Here is a 20,166-nt window from a genome sequence, read left to right as displayed (position 1 = left end):
ATGTAAATTTTTAAAAAGTTAGCATTTACATCTCTTTCTCAAGAAGCTTATCAAGAGAATTAACCACAAAAGAGCACATCTTAGATAGAGAAAATAAAAGATACAACATAGAAGAAAGACAATGGGAGTGAAGTGAAATCTCGGGACAGCAGAAGCATTAACAGACCTAGAGAACAAGTTCCTATCAAACCAGGAAGATGGAAGACCCCAGGAAGGATTGCTTCAAGAAAAAAAAAGTAAAATCAGTATATTAACAAAGCATTTGAATGCATAAATAAGATTTTCAGCATCTCCAGAAGACAGATATACAGACAAGTATATAGGAAACAAAACAATTACCGTAGAGCAAAGAAAATGTTGGATAAAATAGAACATTTAGAGCACATCACGTGGCTCAGTTGTAACATTTTTTTTAAAAAACTGCAAATAATGTAATCAATGAAAAATTTTCTCATGGAAAAATTCTCCTCTATTGGAAGAATAGTGAGACAGGAAATATATTTGGGTGTGTGAGAGTATCTATCTATCTATCTATCTATTAAGAAGGAAAAGGTTAAAGCTAAATCCATTTGATCTACCACCAGAACTGCTTCTATCTTTAGGCTCCAGACCCATAGCTGCAATAATTCTCTTCCTTCCTTCAGTCTGGCTTTAAGGAGTTGGTACTAAATGCTATTTGCTGTGATTATTAAAATTTGCCCTGGAGAGGTGCCTGGGTAGCTCAGTGGGTTAAAGCCTCTGCCTTCGGCTCAGGTCGTGATCCCAGGGTCCTGGGATCAGGCCCCGCATCGGGCTCTCTGTTCAGCAGTGAGCCTGCTTCCCCTTCTCTCTCTGTCTGCCTCTCTGCCTACTTGTGATTTCTCTCTCTGTCAAATAAATAAATAAAATCTTAAAAAAAAAAAATTGCCCTGGATTACTTTAACTACTGGAGGAACAAGGTGCCAGGAGTATACAATTTGTACCCTATATAAAAGAGACACCAAAGGATATACGGGAGATAGTCCTGCTCTCCTGCTTCCCAGGAAAAGGCTAATCTTGCCCCTAGCATGGGTCAGTCATGAGTATGCCCAGAACATTTATAATTATATATTCACCGTTTAAAAGTCCCTATAGAGTACAAACCTGTTTCTGGCTTTCCTCAAGTTGGGAATTTTCACTCAAAGCATCTTTTAGAGCTATCTTAAGTCGTTCTTCATTCATTTGAAATACTCTGAAGGTTGTTTTGGCCTAAGTAAACACAATACATTAAGCTTATAAGAATTTATGTATTTATTTTTTATTTAATTTATTAATTAAATTGTAAATTTATTTAAATTTAAAATTAATTTATTAACTTATTTAATACAATAGTTCATTTTTACACATACTCCCTAAAACATGGAATTAAAGTAAAAAACACACCAATATTAATATGAAAAGCAGTGTGGGGTAGCATAAAAAAGGCCAGTCTAGAATCAGGGTCCAGATGTGGCTCTGTCATGAACTTGTCATGTGGCCTTGGATAAAGGATTTAACCACTTATGATCTTTTATGTACTGTAGCAAATTTTGTTAACTTTTTATTATCTGCCTCTCTTTCTAGAATTTAAACTATATGAGAGCTTTCCTGTATATTTTGTCTACTAAAATTAAGTGCCAAGTACCTTCCAACAATGACCAGTACATAGCAAGAACTCAGTAAGTATCTGTCCAATAAAAAAATGAACCTTCCTGAAGTACCTTCTACAAGGGAACTATATCTAAGACCCCAATATCTCAAATTCTAGTATTACATCTTCTTCTTTAAACATAAAACAGTAAAATTAAAATGATTTTCAAAAGCAACAAACCTTCTAGGCTAATTCAACTTACTTCAGCCACTTGTGATTTAAGAGAATCTGATTCATCTTCTAGAGACTGTATCGTTTTTGAAATATCTACCATCTGGAAAGAGAACATCGATCAATAAATGACTATTTATTCACTAAAATCTCTCCAGCTTCTAAGATACCACATACCTTAGCTATATTGTTAACCTAAATACATCTAAAAAAAAAAAAAAGGACTCTAAGAAAACTTGTCAGCCATATGCTTAGAGATTTTATATGAAAGTTAGACAGCAATAGTATTTCATCTCATCTTTAATATTTCATGATGTTTAAGCTATATAATCTCAAGATTAAGTTCACTGACATATCTTACTAAATAATCACACACATCTAGATCTTCCTTAAAACAGATTTTAAAATAAATGGCAAATAAAGCAAAGTTAAAATGTTCTCAAAATACCTTTTGAGTATAATAAAAAAAACTACCATGTATGTGATTATTCAACTTTATTTATGTGAGCTACTTCATAGTGCATATAGAAAATCTCTCTAAAAATATGCAAGATACTTAACATAATAATGGTAACCCCTAACATATTAAAAAAAAAAGGCTAGTGGATCTTGAAAATTTTACTTTCTACTTAACCGCCTTCTATATTTTTTGGATTTTTTTAGAATGCATACAATACCTTAACTGATACCAATTTTTTTTTTTTTTTTAAGTAGGCTCCATGCCCAGCACAGAGCCCAATACAAGGCTTGAACACATGACTCTGAGACCTCGACCAGAGCTGAGATCTGAGATCAAGAGTCAGACACTTAACTGAATAAGCCACCAGGCACCCCAATACCTATTAATTTCTTAAAATTCAGTAACCTTCCTTTTCCTACAGTCTCCTCATTTAACAAAAACCTTACCAATTCATCTTGTTCAGAATGTAGAGATTTCTCTTCTTCTAATTGGTTTTCCAGAACAAGTATTTCATCCTCAAGTTCAGATTTAGTCTTGTTCAGAGTTTCACAGACCGTCTAAAAAAGGAAGCCAACTTTATCAGACAAGAATAGGACTTCTGGGTTATGATAAATCAGACAAGTATAATCAAACACATGTGTTATCAATCAAATGAATTTAGTTTACATATTTGTACATTTTTATACCATTTAAATAATAGCAATGCTAGCAGGGGTCAGCAAACTTTTTTCTACAAAGAGCCAGAGAGTAAATATTTTAGGCTTTTAGGCCATGTAGTCTCTGTCCCAATATGCCTATGTAGTAAGAATGCAAAGACATGTAAATGAATGAGTATGGCTGTGTTCAAATAAAATTTTATTTACAAAAACAGGTGGAGAAGCCAAACAATTTGGTTAAAAATGGGCAGAGGACCTGAACAGACATTTCTCCAAAGGAGACATACAGATGGTCAAGAGACACATGAAAAAATCCTCAACATCATTCATCAAGGAAATGCAATTCAAAAACCACAATAAGGGGTCATCTCACACCTGTCAAAATAGCTAAAATCAAAAAGACAAGAGATAACAAGTGTTGGCAAGGATGTGGAGAAAAAGGAACTATTGTTCATTGTTGCTGAGAATATAAACTGGTACAGCCACTGTGGAAAGCAGTAGAAATACTATATGATTTAATAATTCCACTATTTTTATTCAAAAAAAAAAAAAAAAACAAACAAACACTAATCCAAAAAGATATATATATATATCTATGTTTATTGAAGAATTATTTACAATAGCAAAAATAGGGGAGAAACATAACTGTTCAATGATGGATGAATGGATAAAGAGGAGGTGGTATATATATACAATGGAATATTACATAGCCATAAAAAATGATGAGTTTTTTTGCCACTTGTGACAGTGTGGATGGACCCAGAAGGTATATGCTAAGTGAAATAAGTCAGACTGAGAAAGATAAATGTCAAATGATTACACTCATATGTGTAAACAAACAAAAAAAAAAAAAAACAACAAACAAACAAACAAAAAGCAGAATCAGACCTATAAATTTAGAGAGTAAACTGATGGTTGCCACAGGAAAGATGGTGAGGGGCATGAGCAAAATGAGGGGTATGTGGGAGATCAGGCTTCCAATTAATGGAATGAATTAAGTCATGGGAATAAGAGGTACAGCATAGGAAATACAGTCAATGAGACTATAATAGCATTGTATATTGACAGATGGTAGCTATACTTGTGGTGAGCATAGCATAAAGTATAGAGATGTTCAATCACTATGCTGTATACCTGAAACTAATTTAACATTTGTATCAACTATAGTAAAAAACAAAACAAAAAAACAGGCGGAGAGCCCAGAATATAGTTTGCCAGGGCACCTGGGTGGCTCAGTGGGTTAAGCCTCTGCCTTCGGCTCAGGTCATGATCTCAAGGTCTTGGAATCGAGACCCACATCAGCTCTCTGCTCAGCGGGAAGCCTGCTTCCCCCCCTCTCTCTCTGCCTGTCTCTCTGCCTACTTGTGATCTCTGTCAAATAAATAAATAAAGTCTCTAAAAAAAAAAAAAAAGAATATAGTTTGCCAACCTCTGCTCTAGAGCATTATAAAGGAAAAAGATGAGAAATAAGTCTGATTCAGTAAGATTAAAGACACAATAAAAAATAAACTCAAAAAATAATCAAGACTGCTTCATAATAATGTTCTGCATTGAATTACTTTCTGGGACGTTTTTAATTTTAAAGATTTTATTCATTCATTTGACAGAGAGAAAAGTGAGAGCAGGAACACAAGCAGAGGGAGTGGGAAAGGGAGAAGCAGGTTTCCTGCTGAGCAGGGAGTCCAACACAGGGCTTGATCCAAGGAACCTGGGATCATGACCTGACCCAAAGGCAGCTGCTTAACAATTGAGCCACCCAGGTGCCCCTGGACCTTTTTCATTTTAAATGATTAGTTACTGAATCATTCCAATTGGATTTTAAATATGTAATAAACATACCTCTAATATTTGTGATCCTTCAACAAACTTGTTAAAAAAAAAAACCCAAAGATTCAAAGAATTTAACAGAGACCAAAATAAAAAAAGAACAAGTACATACTATATTACAGTGGTCAAAAAACTTGCTTATATGTATTTCCCAACTTTGGTTATTTGATTATTTGAATTCCCTGACTTGAATCAAAATTACAGTACTATTAGATTTTATCTACTGATTCAACCATCAAATTTTTAAATTGTATCATATATAGTTTATATTATGTCTACCAAGCTTAAAAATAAATATCACAAGTTTTTTAAAATTATAAAAATAGGACCAAAAGTTCTAAAATGTTCATTTAAATTTTCCTGCTAGATAATGTAAATTCAATGCCTTAAGAATAAATTGGTGTGTTTTATTTTATCCACAATACTACCAAACTTGAATAAATGCCTTTTATGTCCAGTTTTTGCTTTTCTGTTGCTAGGCTAAATGCCTTCTGTGATTCTTTATTTACTTATTTATTTTTAATCAAACTAAGAATGCACTGCTGGAAGAGGAGATAAAACAGAAGATCAGTAAATAAAACAATTTCAACAAGTTCTCGAGGATATTATTAGGTAACAAATGAAGAAAGAAAAGATTAAGAAATTTACTCCATTGGAATTCAATTTATAACTTCCTTTGGGCTCTACCGAGGAAATTTTGAGACATAATCTATAGCTTTTTTAAAAATTTCTATTTTAATTCCAGTTAGTTAATATCCAGTGTTATAATAATACACTTTCTGATGGTTACAGACATCAGTGATTGATAACAGCCGAGCTGGACTGTCTAAACACATATACCAAAAGTACAAAATCCATTGTTTTCTACTTTAGTATTAGTATGCTTCTGACAATACTTCCATCTCTAAATAACAACAAATAGCATTTACTCTAATCTATTGTAGCTTAGCTAAATGACAAATTTTTATTATTTCCCTTCTTATTACTAGCCAAATCATACCTGGCTCAAGAGAGCTAACTATAAGTTATCTCTCCCAAACCCTACATTCAGTGACATCATGTTGGTACCTTGAAATTGGAAGTATTTACAAAACAGAAGCAAGCAAATGCTACAAACAAGGACTCCTGCTTTTCAGAGAGCCAGCTATTAAACCTTTACCAGCACATCACTGCTTACAATATAAATCTTTGGTCTAATTCTAGTCAGCTCCTAATACAATGGGGATGAAGTAAAGGCACCTACTGCCACAATTTACATAATTTATTCCTGCCAACTATTCCTAAATTTATGAAAATGAATCTTTCTATTTTTTCCTTTCTAGAGCAAAAAGAATCAAAAAAAGGAAGGGTTGGGCGCCTGGGTGGCTCAGTGGATTAAGCCGCTGCCTTTGGCTTAGGTCATGATCTCAGGGTCCTGGGATCAAGTCCTGCATCGGGCTCTCTGCTCAACAGGGAGCTGCTTCCTCCTCTCTCTCTCTGCCTGCCTCTCTGCCTACTTGTAATCTCTCTCTGTCAAATAAATAAATAAAATCTTTTAAAAAAAAAAAAAAAAAGGAAGGGTTACTTAATACATTTCATTCCCAAGAATGAAAAATAAAGAGCTTCTATAAGGCTCTAGATTCCAGTAAATTGAATATGCCTCGCTCAAAACAAGTTAGCAAGCAAAGTTCAAATTTTTAAAAATATTTATGTTACCTAATGTCCCATTTCCTATAATTAACTTTTTCTTTAAGTTTTAACATCTAGAAATGCTCTTTCACATTTCTTTTGAAATAATTTTGAGGAGATATATTTTCCTTAAAGTTTATGATATCTAGTAAAAAATCTTAACCCCAGCTTTTATAATTATAGGCACTGTTTTTACCTCCAAACTTTGTGCTTCTGTTGACTCCTTCTCAAAACTGGCATCCTTTAAAGATGATTCTAAGCCTTCATACTGAAAGAAAGCAACACTGTAAGGAAAAACTCTACAAATTTTATTCTAAATTTATCTGGAGAGGTATCTAAGATGCAGACAAAATCCACTTCCACATGTATGCTTAATTTACTTTGATTTACTTAGCTTTAAGTTCTTCAGATATGAACACTATATTAGAGCCAGGGCAGCTAACATACCACAATACCCTAACCTGAGTAACAAATGACAGAACTTCACCTTTAAGACTAAGAGAACAGTCCCAAGTCTGCCTATTCATTAAAGAGAAATTAATACAAACTGGTCATCAGAACTTTTCACTTGTAATTCAAATCATAGAATAAATATAGCAAGCAGGCAATATAAAATCTTTAAACATGCAAAACAAAGAAAATGAAACATACAATGCTATAAGATTTGGCAAAATACACTTATTTCAATGCTTTTTTTCTTTTTTTTAAAGTGATTAAATGGAAAACTAGGCTATTTGGAAAACGCTTCTCGCCAGATTAAGGAGAGATGGATGGGGCACCTGGGCGGCTCAGCTGGTTAGGTGCCTGCCTTCAATTTAGGACATAATCCCAGGGTCCTAGGTTTGAACCCCACATCAGACTCCCAGCTCAATGGGAGACCTGCTTCTCCCCCCCTCACACTTCCCTTGCTTGTGTTCCCTTTCTTGCTGTCTCTCTGTGTCAAATAAATAAATAAAATCTAAAAAAAAAAAAAAAAGAAGAAGAAGAAGAAGATGGACAAAAACACACAGAAAAATAGGATATGTCAGAAGGCTTCAGACAGCTATCGACAGAATGAGATAGAAAAGGGAATTCTTAGAAAAGCAAGCCTAGCATTTGACATTTCCTTCTCCCAGCCCAAAAACAGAGGATGATAGGCCAAGAAACTGAGCAGAAACTAATACCAACCCACACTGGCTTTTATAAGAAAGTCTAAACCAGAAACGGACCAATCCCTCGAAGTAAGGCCAAAGTTCCAAACATTTTAATCTGTACTCAAAGTAATCTATGATTTCTGATGTCTCATCCTAGCTGCCTATGAGAAGCAACAGTAAACCCTTAAGGAGAAAGATAACATCACTCACAGCTTCAGATTTTTCTCTTATATAACCTGGCACTGATGAACACAAGATCTGACTAAGAACCAAGAAAAAAATGAGCAGGAGAAACAGATTCTTGAAGAATACAAATAACAGGAATTTTCAGTCAGGGGCACCTGGGTGGCACAGTTGGTTAAGCTCCCCAGCTCTTAAATACAGCTCAGGTCATGATCTCAGAGTTGTGAGATCGAGCTCTGCTTTGGGTTCCACATTTAGCACAAAGTCTGCTTAAGATTCTCTCTCCCTCTCCTTCTCCCCACTATTCTCACTCTGTCTCCCTCTCGAATAAATAAATAAATAAATAAATAAAAAGAATTTTCAATAAGACATTAAAATAAGGGTTAATATGGGATGCCTGGGTGGCTCAGTCAGTTATGCGACTGCCTTCAGCTCAGATCATGATCCCAGGGTCCTGGGATTGAGTCCCACCTCCAGCTCCTTGCTCAACATGGAACCTGCTTCTCTCTCTCCCCATGCTGCTCCCCCTGCTTGTGCTCTCTCTCTCTCTGACAAATAAATAAAATCTTAAAAAAGGGGGGAAAAATTGCCAACCTAGCATTCAAAAAACAGCATTACACAAAATGTACATTATATATTATCAGACAAACAAAAACAGAGAATTTATCAATAGTATACTCCACAAAAGGAAAGATTAGGATGGGGCACCTGGGTGGCTCAGTTGGTTAAGCCTCTGCCTTAGCTCAAGCCATGACTGGGATCCAGCCCCACGTAGGGCTCCCTGCTCAGCAGGGCAATCTGCATCTCCCACTTTCTCTCCCTCTCCTCTCCCTCTGCCCCTGTTCTCTCTCTTACTCTCACTCACTCTCTCTCTACTTTTTTTAAAAGAAAACACTAGTGTGTTCTTCAGAAGTAAGGAAAATCATCCCAGAAGAAAGCTGAAAATGAATGAAAGAATAAATAGTAATGAAAATAATAAACATATGGGTAAATCCAAACAAATGGTCAGGATTTCAAATAGTAATAAAATGACTTGGAGGTTTAAACAAATATAAAATCAAAATATAGTGCAAAAGCACTTGCACAAAAAGGGACAGTGGAATTACAGTATTCTAAGATCTTTACATCATCCAGTAAGTAGTAACAGCATTCACTTATATTAGATTTTAGTAAGTTAAGGGTAGATGTTGTAATTTCTAAGATAATCATTAAAAGAATATAAGATAATCCATAAGTAACAAACCCACTGATATAGAAAATATTGAAATAATAAAAAATAAACTACTTTAATAAAAAAAATAAGAGAGGAGAGAAAAAAGAACGTGGAATACGTGTGAAATAGAAATAGTTAAGATGATAGATTTAAGCCCTAATAAATTAGAAGTTACATGGAATGCAAATGAAGTAATAGTCCATTAAATACAAAGATTTTTTTAGACTAATTTAAAAAATCAAAATCCAACTGTACACTATTTCTAAAAGAGACAACAGAAAAATAAGTACATAAAAAGGTTAAAAGTAGACTAATGGGAAAAGATCTACCATGCAAATACTTACCAAATAGCTACACTAATATCAGACAAAATCAAAAATTCCTAAAGATAAAACAGGGGTATTTCATAATGATAAAAGGCTCAATCTAACCAGGAAGATAAAACAATTACAAATCTGTATCCACCTAACATAAAATTGACAAAATTAAGAAAAAAAACAAATGCATAATCATAATGGGAAACATACTTTGCTCAATAACCAATAGATAATATGAATTTAAAAAGTAACAAAAATATATACCAATAACTAGGGTAAATAAAAGTGGTATTACATCACAAGGGTAATGAATGTATGTATTTCTGTCATACATGAAACACTTACCAAAATCAATCTTATACCAAGTCATAAATTAGGTCTCAACAAAGAACAAAGAATGAAATCATAGACCGTATACTCTGAATTAAATAGAATTAGGTAAAATTAAGCTAAAAATTAATTAAAAAGAAATTTTAAGAAATCTCTCTTAGGAAATTAATAAGTACCCTACCAAATAACTAGTGTTTCCAAGAAGACAGCACAACAAAAATTTTAAAATATTTTATCCTGTTTGATCAAGAAAGCATGACATACCCAAACCGATGAGATGTTTTAAAGAAAGCCAAAGTAAATTAGAGCTTTAATGCAGAAAGTGTAAAGGAAGTATAAAGTAAAACTCAATGATTTAAGTACACATCCCAAAAAGTGAACAAAAAAGAAGAGTTAAATAAAGCAAAGCAAAGTGGGGGAAAAAATAAAGAAATTAAATATAAAACAAAGTAAAAAAAATCAACAAAACCAAAAGATTGTTCTTGAAAGGCATTAAAAAGGGGCAACTGCATGGCTCATTCAGTTAAGCATCTGCCTTCAGTTCAGGTCATGATTCCTGGGTCCTGGGATAGAGCCTCATGTAGGTTTCCCTGCTGAGCAGGGAATCTGCTTCTCCCCTCTTTCTGTCCCTCCCCAGCTTGTGCCCACGTGCTCACTCTCTTTCTCCCTCTCAAATAAATAAATGAAAACTCTATGGCACCTGTGTGGCTGAGACAGTTAAGCCTCTGCCTTGGGCTCAGGTCATAATCCCAGAATCCTGGGATAGAGTCCCACATCAGGATCCCTGCTCAGCGGTGATTCTGCTTCTCTGCCACTCCCCTGACTGGTGCTTTCTCTCTTTCTTGCTCATTCTTTCCCTCTCTCTCAAATAAATAAATAAAATATTTAAATAAATAGAGCATTTAAATAAATAAATAAAGGCACTAAAACATTGATAAAACACTACCAAGGCTGATAAAGGATAAAAAAGGGAGAGAAGTTGTTCAACCAACCAATTATCAGGAATAAAAAGGTAGATACCTCACTAAAGGTCCCATAAATGTTTAGAAAATAATAGGAGAATAAACACTATTCCAGCAATGATCAAATAAAAGATAGAATTTTAAAAACTCATTTGTAATAGCATCAAAAAGAATAAAATATGTAGGAATAAATTTAACTAAAAAAATGGTAGGCCTTGTACTCTTTTTTGTTTTAAGATTTTATTTTTAAGTAATCTCTACATTGAGCGTGGGGTTCAAACTTACAACACTGACATCACGAGTAGCATGTTCGACCAAATGACCAAGCCAAATGCTCCAAACCTTATACTCTAAAAACTACAAAACAGAGAAGACCCAACTAAATGGAAAGACATCTCCATCTCCTATTCCTATTCCTAGATCAGAGACTTCATATTGTTCAGACAGCAATACATCCCGAAATGATTTATAGATTCAACATAAGCCCTATCAAAACTGTAGCTAATCTGGGGCGCCTGCCTGGCTTAGTCAGTGGAGCATGTGACTCTTGATCTCAGGGTCATGGGTTCATGTCCCATGTTGGATGCAGAGATTACTTAAAAGTAAACATTTTTTAAAATTAAGATTTATTTATTTTGGTGGGGGACGGAGAGCAGAGGGAGAAAGTCCCAAGCCAACTCTGAGCTCGGTGTGGAGCCCAATGCAGGGCTCAATCCTACAAACCTCAGATCACGACCTAAGCTGAAATCAAGAGTCAGACACTCAACCAACTGCACCACCTAGGCATCCCAAAAATAAAATCTTAAAAAAAAAAAAAAAAAAAAAAAAAAAAAAAAAGAATTCCAGTTAATCTGTTTGCAGAAATTGCAAGCTGATCCCAAAATTCACAGAAAATACAAAGGACCCAGAATAATCAAAATGATTTTGAAATAAAGGAACAAAGTTAAAGGGCTTACATTTCCCATCAAAAAGCTAACATTGATCAAGACAGTTTGGAACTGGCATAAAGACAAACATAACAGCTAAGTTGAGAATCCAAAAATGAACCTTCACAATTACAGTCAACTGATTTTCAATAAAGGTGCCACAACAATTCAATGGGGGAAAGAACAAACCTTTCAACAAACATTGCTAGGGAAAACTGGATATCCACATGCCAAAGAATGAAGTTGGACCCACCCTTACCTCACACAATTTATAAAAAATTAATTCAAAACAGATCAAAGACCTAAACATAAAATCTAATCCCATAAAACTTTTAAGAAAAAAATACAAGTGTAAATCTTTCAGAGCTTGTTTTAAGCAACTGTTTCTTAGATACGACACCAAAAGTGTAAACAAAAAAAAAAAAAGTAGAAAAACTGAGCATTATTATAAAAATTAAAAACTTTCAGAGGCGCTTAGGTGGCTCAATCAATTAAATGTCTTCCTTCAGCTCAGGTCATGATCTTAGGGTCCTGGGATAGAGCCCCACATCAACATCCCTGCTCAGTGGGAAGTCTGTTTCTCCCTTTCCCTCTGCCTCTCCCCACTGCTAGTGCCCCCTGTCAAATAAATAAATAAAATCTTTTAAAAAGAAAATTAAGGGCGCCTGAGTGGCTCAGTTGTTAAGAGTCTGCCTTCGGGTCAGGTCATGATCCCAGGGTCCTGGGATTGAGCCCCACACTGGGCTCCCTGCTGGGTGGGAAGCCTGCTTCTCCGTCTTCCACTCCCCCTCTCTCACTGTGTCTCTCTCTGTCAAATGAATAAATAACAATCTTTAAAAAAAAGGGGGGGGGGCGCCTGGGTGGCTCAGTGGGTTAAAGACTCTGCCTTCGGCTCAGGTCGGGATCTCAGGGTCCTGGGATCGAGCCCCACATCGGGCTCTCTCAGCAGGGAGCCTGCTTCTTTTCCTCTCTCTCTGCCTGCCTCTCTGCCTACTTGTGATCTCTGTCTGTCAAATAAATAAAATCTTTAAAAAATAAATTAAAAATAAATAAAAAAAAAAAGAAAGAAAGAAAATTAAAAACTTTAATGCCTCAAAGATACTACCAAGAAAGTAAGGAGAAAGCCCAGAGAAATGAGAGAAAATACTGGAAAATCAGATATTTAGAAGCTTGTATGTATAATATACAAAGTTACAACTCAATAATAAAAAGCCAGGGTGCCTGGGTGGCTTGGTTGGTTGAGCGACTGCCTTTGGCTCAGGTCATGATCCCAGAGTCCCGGGATTGAGTTCCGCATCCGGCTACCAGCTCCACGGGAGTCTGCTTCTCCCTCTGACCTTCTTCCCTCTCATGCTCTCTCTCACTCTCTCTCTCAAATGGATAAATAAAATCTTATTTAAAAAATAAAATAAAATAAAATAATAATATAATTATTAATATTAAAATAATATTTAATAAAATTATTTAAATAACTTAAATAATTTAAATAAATTAAATAATAAAAAGACAAATAACCCAGTTTAAAAATAGGCAAAGGAAGTGAGGAGAGATTTCTCAGGAGAAGATAAATAAATGGCCAATGGACACATGAAAAGACAAATATTCAGGGCACCCGGGTGGCTCAGTTGTTAAACATCTGCCTTTGGCTCAGGCCAGCTCAGGCCATGATCCCAGGATCCTGGGATCATGCCCCTCATGGGGCTCCCTGCTCAGCGGGAAGCCTGTTTCTCTATCTTCCACTCCCCTCTTCTTGTGCTCCCTTTCTCACCATGTCACTCTGTCAAATAAATTTTAAAAAATCTTTTTTAAAAATAAATATATAATGGCACAATGTTTTACTTTTATCAAATACATATCAGTTTTAATAATAACTTAGTGAGTACAATGCTCTTAAATATGCTTTATTATTTGAAAGCATTGTGCCGTTATTATGTTATACAACAAATTAAAGATGAAGTTCTAAATTTAAAAAAAAAATAAATAAATATATAGATGAACTGTTTTCCCCAAAATATATAGCTCCAGAGCCTCAGAATGTGACTGTATTTGGAGACACACCCTTTAAAGAGGTGGTTAAATTAAAATAAAGTCTTTATGGTGAGCCCTAATCTAATCAGACTGCTGTCCCTATTAGAAGAGGAAACACTAAGTGCCTGGGTGACTCAGTTTGTTAAGCCTCTAACTTCGGCCCAGGTCATGATCCCAGAGTCCTGGGATAGAGCCCCACATTGGGCTCCCTGCTCAGTGCAGAGCATGCTTCTCCCTCTCCCTCTGCCTACTGCTCCCTCTGCTTGTGTTCTCTCTCTCTGCATCAAATAAATACATAAAACTAAAAAAAAAAGAGGAAATATAGACACTCAGAGACACACAAATGAACACCTGCACAGAGGTAAGACCACATGAGATAAGGGCATGCAGGCTAAGGAGAAGAGCCTCATAATATACCAAACCTCCCACATTTTGATCTTAGACTATTAGCCTCCAGAACGGTGAAAAAATTAATTTCTGTTGGTAAGCCAGCTGGTCTGTGGCATTTTGTTATGGCAGTCCTAGCAAACTTAAACAAAGACTAAATGAGAAAAGTAAAACAAAGTTTCTAAAAGTAGCACAAAAGAATATCTTCGTATCCTTGAGTAATCAAAAATTCTTAAATAAGAAACAAAAAAGCAGTTATCATAAAGACGATGGATGAATTAGACTAGGTTAAATTAAGAACCTCTGCTTACCGTTTGAAATAAAAAGGTAAACCACACAGTGGAGGAAAATATTTGCAGTACATATATCTGACAAAGGGTTCATGTTCAAATATAGAAAATATTCTACATATTGAAAAGGAAAAAGAAAGATGACACCTTCTCAAACATGAAAAAAAAATAAGCTTGAGCAGTCAACTTCACAAAAAGAATATTCAAAATGACCAATAAAAACATGAAAAAGTGCTTACCCTCATTATCCTATTACCCTACCACAATGGTTAAAACTAATAAGATTGGTAATATGAAAAGCAATTGAACTCTCACACTTTATAAAGCATTAATAATCTTAAACTTAACACTGAAGTATCTGCACTGAAGAGTATTAAGTCCTCTAACTCTAACATGAATGTTAACATTTTCAAAAATATCTTACCTCTTTTTGAACAAGACTAAGTTTTTCAAGTAGTTTACATTTTTCATCAATTAGTGTAGAAAGTTCTACAGCAAGCTTATTCTCTCTTCCTGAAAAGAAAGTTCATATCATCATCATATGTAAATTGTTTTAAGTTTCAAAATTATAAATAATGATGAGATCTAGAAGAGAAAAAAGAGCTTACCCACATAAAGCCGGCTTCTAACCTGAAACAAATGTTTAACAAAAATTACATTAAAACAAATATATATTCAAGTAAATCTATTTAACTTCTACCAACTGAAAAACAACTGGTTTCTTATTGCCTTAGTATGAATATGCGTTATCTGAAAGTGTTTTTTCCAATGGGAAAAAATGTTACATATTAAAGTCTCTCTACTGAAGAATCACATTATTTATTAGCATATTAAAGGCTCTGAAATAATTCTACCTTAAAAACACCTGTTTCATTTCATTTATCCCACTGTTCATCAAATATATTTGGTCCTCAAACAATTTCAGGAAGCCCTTAGTACCATCTCCCCCACTGATAACACCCAAAATAAAGTTTGAGAAAATGTTACCATGGATTGAATTGAATATAAAATCTTTTTCTTCTTTAACCGTTTTCTCTCTCAAAAAATGAAGGAAAGATCCCATTTGTAAAGATAAGCAGACTTAGAGAACTTAAATCATCTACAGAAGATGTATAGGGATATAATTTTTAAAAGTTTTTAAGTTTTATTTATTTTTTTTAAAGATTTTACTTATTTATTCGACAGACAGAGATCACAAGTAAGCAGAGAAGCAGGCAGAGAGAGAGGAAGGGAAGCAGGCTCCCTGCTAAGCAGAGAGCCCGATTCGGGGCTCAATGCGGGGCTCGATCCCAGAACCCTGGGATCATGACCTGAGCCGAAGGCAGAGGCCTTAACCCACTGAGCCACCCAGGCGCCCCAAGTTTTTAAGTTTTAAAGTCGAAGTACAGTAGAATCAGTATTAATATAGGACTAAATTAGTGAACTGAATTATTGCATTGAGGACCTATCTCAAAAGGTAGTAAGAACCTATTAAAAAATTGAAAAACAAAAGTTAAGAGATATGGAAGGCAGAAATAGAAAGGGCAGTATCTAAAAATACAGTCCCAAAAGGAGAAAAATAAAATGTAAAATGCAGACAGTAACTTCTAGGATTAAAAAAAAAAAAAAAAAAATGAAAGACCTCATATTAAAAGATTCCAGAGAATTCTAAAACAGAAATAAGAAAAAACATTTAAGCCTAGACACATTATACTGAAATAAGAATATCAAATTAAGGGGCTCCTGGGTGGCTCAGTGGGTTAAGCCTCTGCCTTTGGCTCAGGTCATGATCTCAGGGTCCTAGGATGGAGCCCCACATCAGGCTCTCTGCTCAGTGGGGAAGCGTGCTTCCTCCTCTCTCTCTGCCTGCCTCCCTGCCTACTTGTGATCTGTCAAATAAATGAAATCTTAAAAAAAAAAATATTAAAAGATTCTAAAAGCTTCTACAGAAAACAGATCACTTATGAGTAACAGTCACACTGACATTAGACTTTTCAATAAGTAACATTAGACATAAAAAGACAAGGAATTGGGGCGCCTGGGTGGCTCAGTGAGTTAAGCCGCTGCCTTCGGCTCGGGTCATGATCCCGGGGTCCTGGGATCGAGCCCCGCATCGGGCTCTCTGTTCAGCAGGGAGCCTGCTTCCTTCCCTCTCTCTGCCTGCCTCTCTGCCTGCTTGTCATCTCTCTCTGTCAAATAAATAAATAAAAAATCTTTAAAAAAAAAAAAAAAAAAAAAAAAAAAAAAAAAAAAGACAAGGAATTAAGGGTTTAAAGTATTAAAAGGACAGACCTTTGGACCAAAAATGTTTATAGCAAACAAATTATGATTCCAATGTGGGAGCTTAATTCGAATATCCTCAAGCACTCAAAATAAAGTCTCAGAAAGTTTGCCATACAAAGATCTACACTAAAAACAACTCTGAAAGTATTCAAATATGGGAAGAAGTAAATCTAGGCGACCCTGCAAGAATAGGTCAATTAAGAGTAACCAAAAACCTTGGTAATATTTTTGTTTTGCTGTAATATTTTGTTCAGCTCAGGTCTTGATACCAGAATCTTGAAATTGATACCCACTTCAGGATCCCTGCTCAGCAGAGCCTGCTTCTCCCTCTCCCTCTGTCCCTCCCCACCACCCCCTCCACCCCACCACCACTCACAATCTTTTTCTGTCTCTCTTGCGCTTGCTCTCAAATAAATAAAAACTTTTTAAAAATAAATAAGCACAGATCAAAATAAATAAATAAAATATAAATGTAAGGTTTTAATATTATTGTAGAATACTTCTACAAAGAAAGTCTTTAAAATTTTTACACTTAAAAAAATTCCTCTGAGTTCACATTTTCTAATGGCCACAAATTAACACGAGAAATGCACTTAACAATCAACTTCTTTCCTTAAAATAAAAGATATGTTTCTCGTATTAACTGTTCAACCTTAAGACACATGAATATTCTCTTAATATTGGTTACTTACCGACCGAAAACTCCTCCACAAAAACAAGAGAACAGCAAAAAATCCAAAAACACCTGCACATATCACCAATTCCCATGGAAAACCATAGGAATTTGGTCTCATATCTTCAGGCACTCCTACCAAAACCTTCAAGACAAAAAAATTAACTTCTCAAAAATGCACATTTGATAAAAAGTATTGATTACAAACTGTTATACATGGAATGTATGTGTTCCCCAAAATTCATATGTTGCAACCTAATTCCCAGTGTAATGGTATTTGGAAGTGGGGCTTTGGGGAGGTGATCATGAGAGTAGAGCCTTCGTGCAAGGGATTAGTTCGCTTATAAGAAGCCACAGAGACTTCCCTTGACCTTTCTACCATGTGAGGTAATAATGAGAAGAATGAACCAGGAAGTGTGTCCTCACCAGACACAGGATCTGCAGCACCTTGATCTTGGCCTTCTCAGCCTCCAGAACTGAGAACAATGTTACTTATTTAAGCCACCCAGTCTGTGGTGTTTTTATTACAGCAGCCCCCACAAACTAAGACATAAGTAAGTACAAGTTTATGTGTAAACACTATTAACACTCTTTTCATGAAATGGTCTGCCAGACTACCAAACAGAAGGTATCGCAGTATATTTTTCAGGCAATTTTCAATCACCAAGTGATGAAAAACAGCACTGGTAAAATGCAGTGATGTGCAAACTGGAATTCTACAGACACACCTCAGAGCTTCTGAAAGTAAGAGCCCAAAGGAAAAGAATCTGAGGTCAGGTCCTTTAAACCTGATATCGACCAGTTTAGGTTTTATGTGTGGAGTATACTGGATCCCATTTATGATTTCCCCCACAGTGAAGGAAAAAAATAGATCTGAAGCTTAAGAAAAAAAAGGTTTGAAAACCACTGATGAAGCTTTGCGTTTGGAATCTGAGTATCTCTACCCTACTTCTGTGGCTCCCTTCTCTTACCTGTCATGGGAATAACGCAGCTTCAACATGCAGGGCAGGAACTCAGTAAAGGTAACTATTTCTATTAATCCTCCTTCAAAGACCATGATCCTGTAACCATGGCCTTTCCACACAACTTCTCTCCCGAGCAGGTCTTTGGTGCAAAACAGCTTAAGGCTTTTACAGTTCCTCCTATATTTCATCTTTCCCTGGGTCAGTTCATTGCTCATCCTCACCCAATGGGGTTATTCTTTTGTTACTAGGCCCCATATACTACTCAATCACAAAAAAGAGAATGGTAGGGGAATAAAAGAAAATGTCCTTTTAAGAAAAACCTGAAGTCTAACCAGGTTTGATTTTTTCCAGGGTTCAGTCCTTTTTAGGCCCTTTCTACCTAGAAAAACACCCTTTAACACCTATTCTCCTCAACAAAGTCTGCTTTATAACTCTGATCCATATAAGTACTCCTTCCAAATTGCTATCTATAGTTCATTAACCTGCATGCCCAGTGGGGCGCCGGCTTAAGATTCTCTAAGAAAGAAAGAAAACATTTCCACAATACTGTTTCCTGTCCCCCCTGCGACCCCTGGACCAAGTAACCCTGATCACGCCTGAACTCACCGTACGCAGCTTTTCCAGGACCAGCCCAAAGTACGACTGAGGGCCAGTCCTGGGCTCCTCCATGGCGCCAACGTCGCCTCAACTGGAGTGGCCGCAGCCAGGGCCTGACGTAGCCACAACAATTGGTATAGAACTCGGCGGTTTGGGTCCGGAACCCAAACCTGCACCCGGCAACCGGAGCAGACCACTGCGGAGCCGGTTGCGGGGGGTTGCTGTTGGGAACCGCACCAACGAGCCTCACGTGTCCAATGCTGCCCACCCGGAGAGCCTCGCCCCTAGTTATGCTCTACGTCCTGAAGATCCGAAGGTCCAAGCCCGTCTCCAAGGAGCCGGCGACCTGCCCTCTCCTCGCGGTCCACTCCTCAATTTGGTTTCGGCCAGGCCGGAAATATGTACAAAATAAAATCATGTCTTGTTCCACAATATGCTTCTCTTCCTATAAACTCTACCTCTGTGAATGAATAAGCTGCCATAGCCAGAAACCTGGCAGTCATTCTGGACTCCTCCTCTCTCTCACCCTTCCCATCCAATCAGCAAGATCCTACCCATTTTAGCTCTTAGCTACTAAATATTTCTCCCATTCAGTACCCTCTTCTTTATCCCTACTTGACTACTATGCCATCTCTCCCTACACCATTTCTAGTTTTGTTCTCCTTACATCTAACTCACATGCCACCATCAGGAAGCTACTTAAACCAAAAGTCTAACCACTGAAATTCTTCAAATGCTCTCCAGCACCTACATCAACGGGAATCTACTTAATGTCTCCAACAGGCATCTCTGCGCATCATTCCCTGAGCCTACTCTGTATTCGAGTAAGACACTTCTCTGCACTCACAATGTTGTTTCCTGTCCCCTCTGCTTAACCTATTCAGTTAGCCTGGAAAGGCTTTCCTACACACTCAACTGGATATAATCTCTCCCACCCCTCACTTTCCCTAGCACTTTCTGTGTATGATTTGGTAAGCAGTTCATCAGTTTCTACTTTGCACTATTTCTTTTTTCTTCTCTCCCTTAACAGACAGCTTGACACCAGTGGCCCAAATTCAGTCCATTTAAATTCTCCACAGAACTGTCTCTCTCACACACGCAAATACACACACACACACACACACACACACACAATCACTCGATGCACTTGGTTGAATGACTGAACACCATGACAACAGTACTTTTAATTTCGGTTACAAAAAAACAATCCTTATAACTGACCCAATATTTTAAAAGACTTGATTTTTAATGCAAACATTTTAAAGCACAGGCATATAAATACCCCTCAACTGTCAGCAAAGGCACATAAACACTTAAGAGAGAAAAATCTACACAACTACACAAATTAACCTTAAAAAGACTAAAAACATTTTGAACACTGGGAGTTCAGGATCTCCAGATTTTACACTAGTACGACCTTTTACATTAACAACAGAAAGATGCGAAGAAAAATGTCACTTAGGGTAAAGT

General features: G+C 36.2%; 1 protein-coding gene across 7 annotated transcripts in view; it reads right to left on the bottom strand.

The window, feature by feature from the left end:
• MIA2 (MIA SH3 domain ER export factor 2) overlaps positions 1–20,166 on the bottom strand; it is a 79,005-nt gene that overhangs the window by 37,496 nt on the left and 21,343 nt on the right. For 5 of the 7 annotated variants that reach the window (XR_006602843.1, XM_004773297.3, XM_004773295.3 and 2 more), the window contains 7 exons: positions 17,154–17,279; positions 14,808–14,829; positions 14,624–14,712; positions 6,627–6,698; positions 2,726–2,836; positions 1,851–1,922; positions 1,123–1,227 (listed from right to left, as the gene is read on the bottom strand). Coding sequence is in view for 6 of the 7 variants with exons in the window: in XM_004773297.3 (XP_004773354.1) it covers positions 1,123–1,227; positions 1,851–1,922; positions 2,726–2,836; positions 6,627–6,698; positions 14,624–14,712; positions 14,808–14,829; positions 17,154–17,279 (597 nt within the window). In the remaining variant the exon portion in view is untranslated. Of the gene's footprint in view, positions 1–1,122; positions 1,228–1,850; positions 1,923–2,725; positions 2,837–6,626; positions 6,699–14,623; positions 14,713–14,807; positions 14,830–17,153; positions 17,280–18,705; positions 19,068–20,166 lie in introns of those variants that run through there. The other 2 variants (XM_013046245.2, XM_013046243.2) reach the window with 2 other exon arrangements.

The sequence above is a fragment of the Mustela putorius genome, unplaced genomic scaffold (assembly GCF_011764305.1).
Source record: "Mustela putorius furo isolate JIRA1106 unplaced genomic scaffold, ASM1176430v1.1 tig00003898_pilon_pilon_pilon, whole genome shotgun sequence".
Taxonomy (NCBI): Eukaryota; Metazoa; Chordata; class Mammalia; order Carnivora; family Mustelidae; genus Mustela; species Mustela putorius.
The sequence above is the reverse complement of the archived record's forward strand: the minus strand, read 5'-3'. Positions and strand labels throughout refer to the sequence as shown.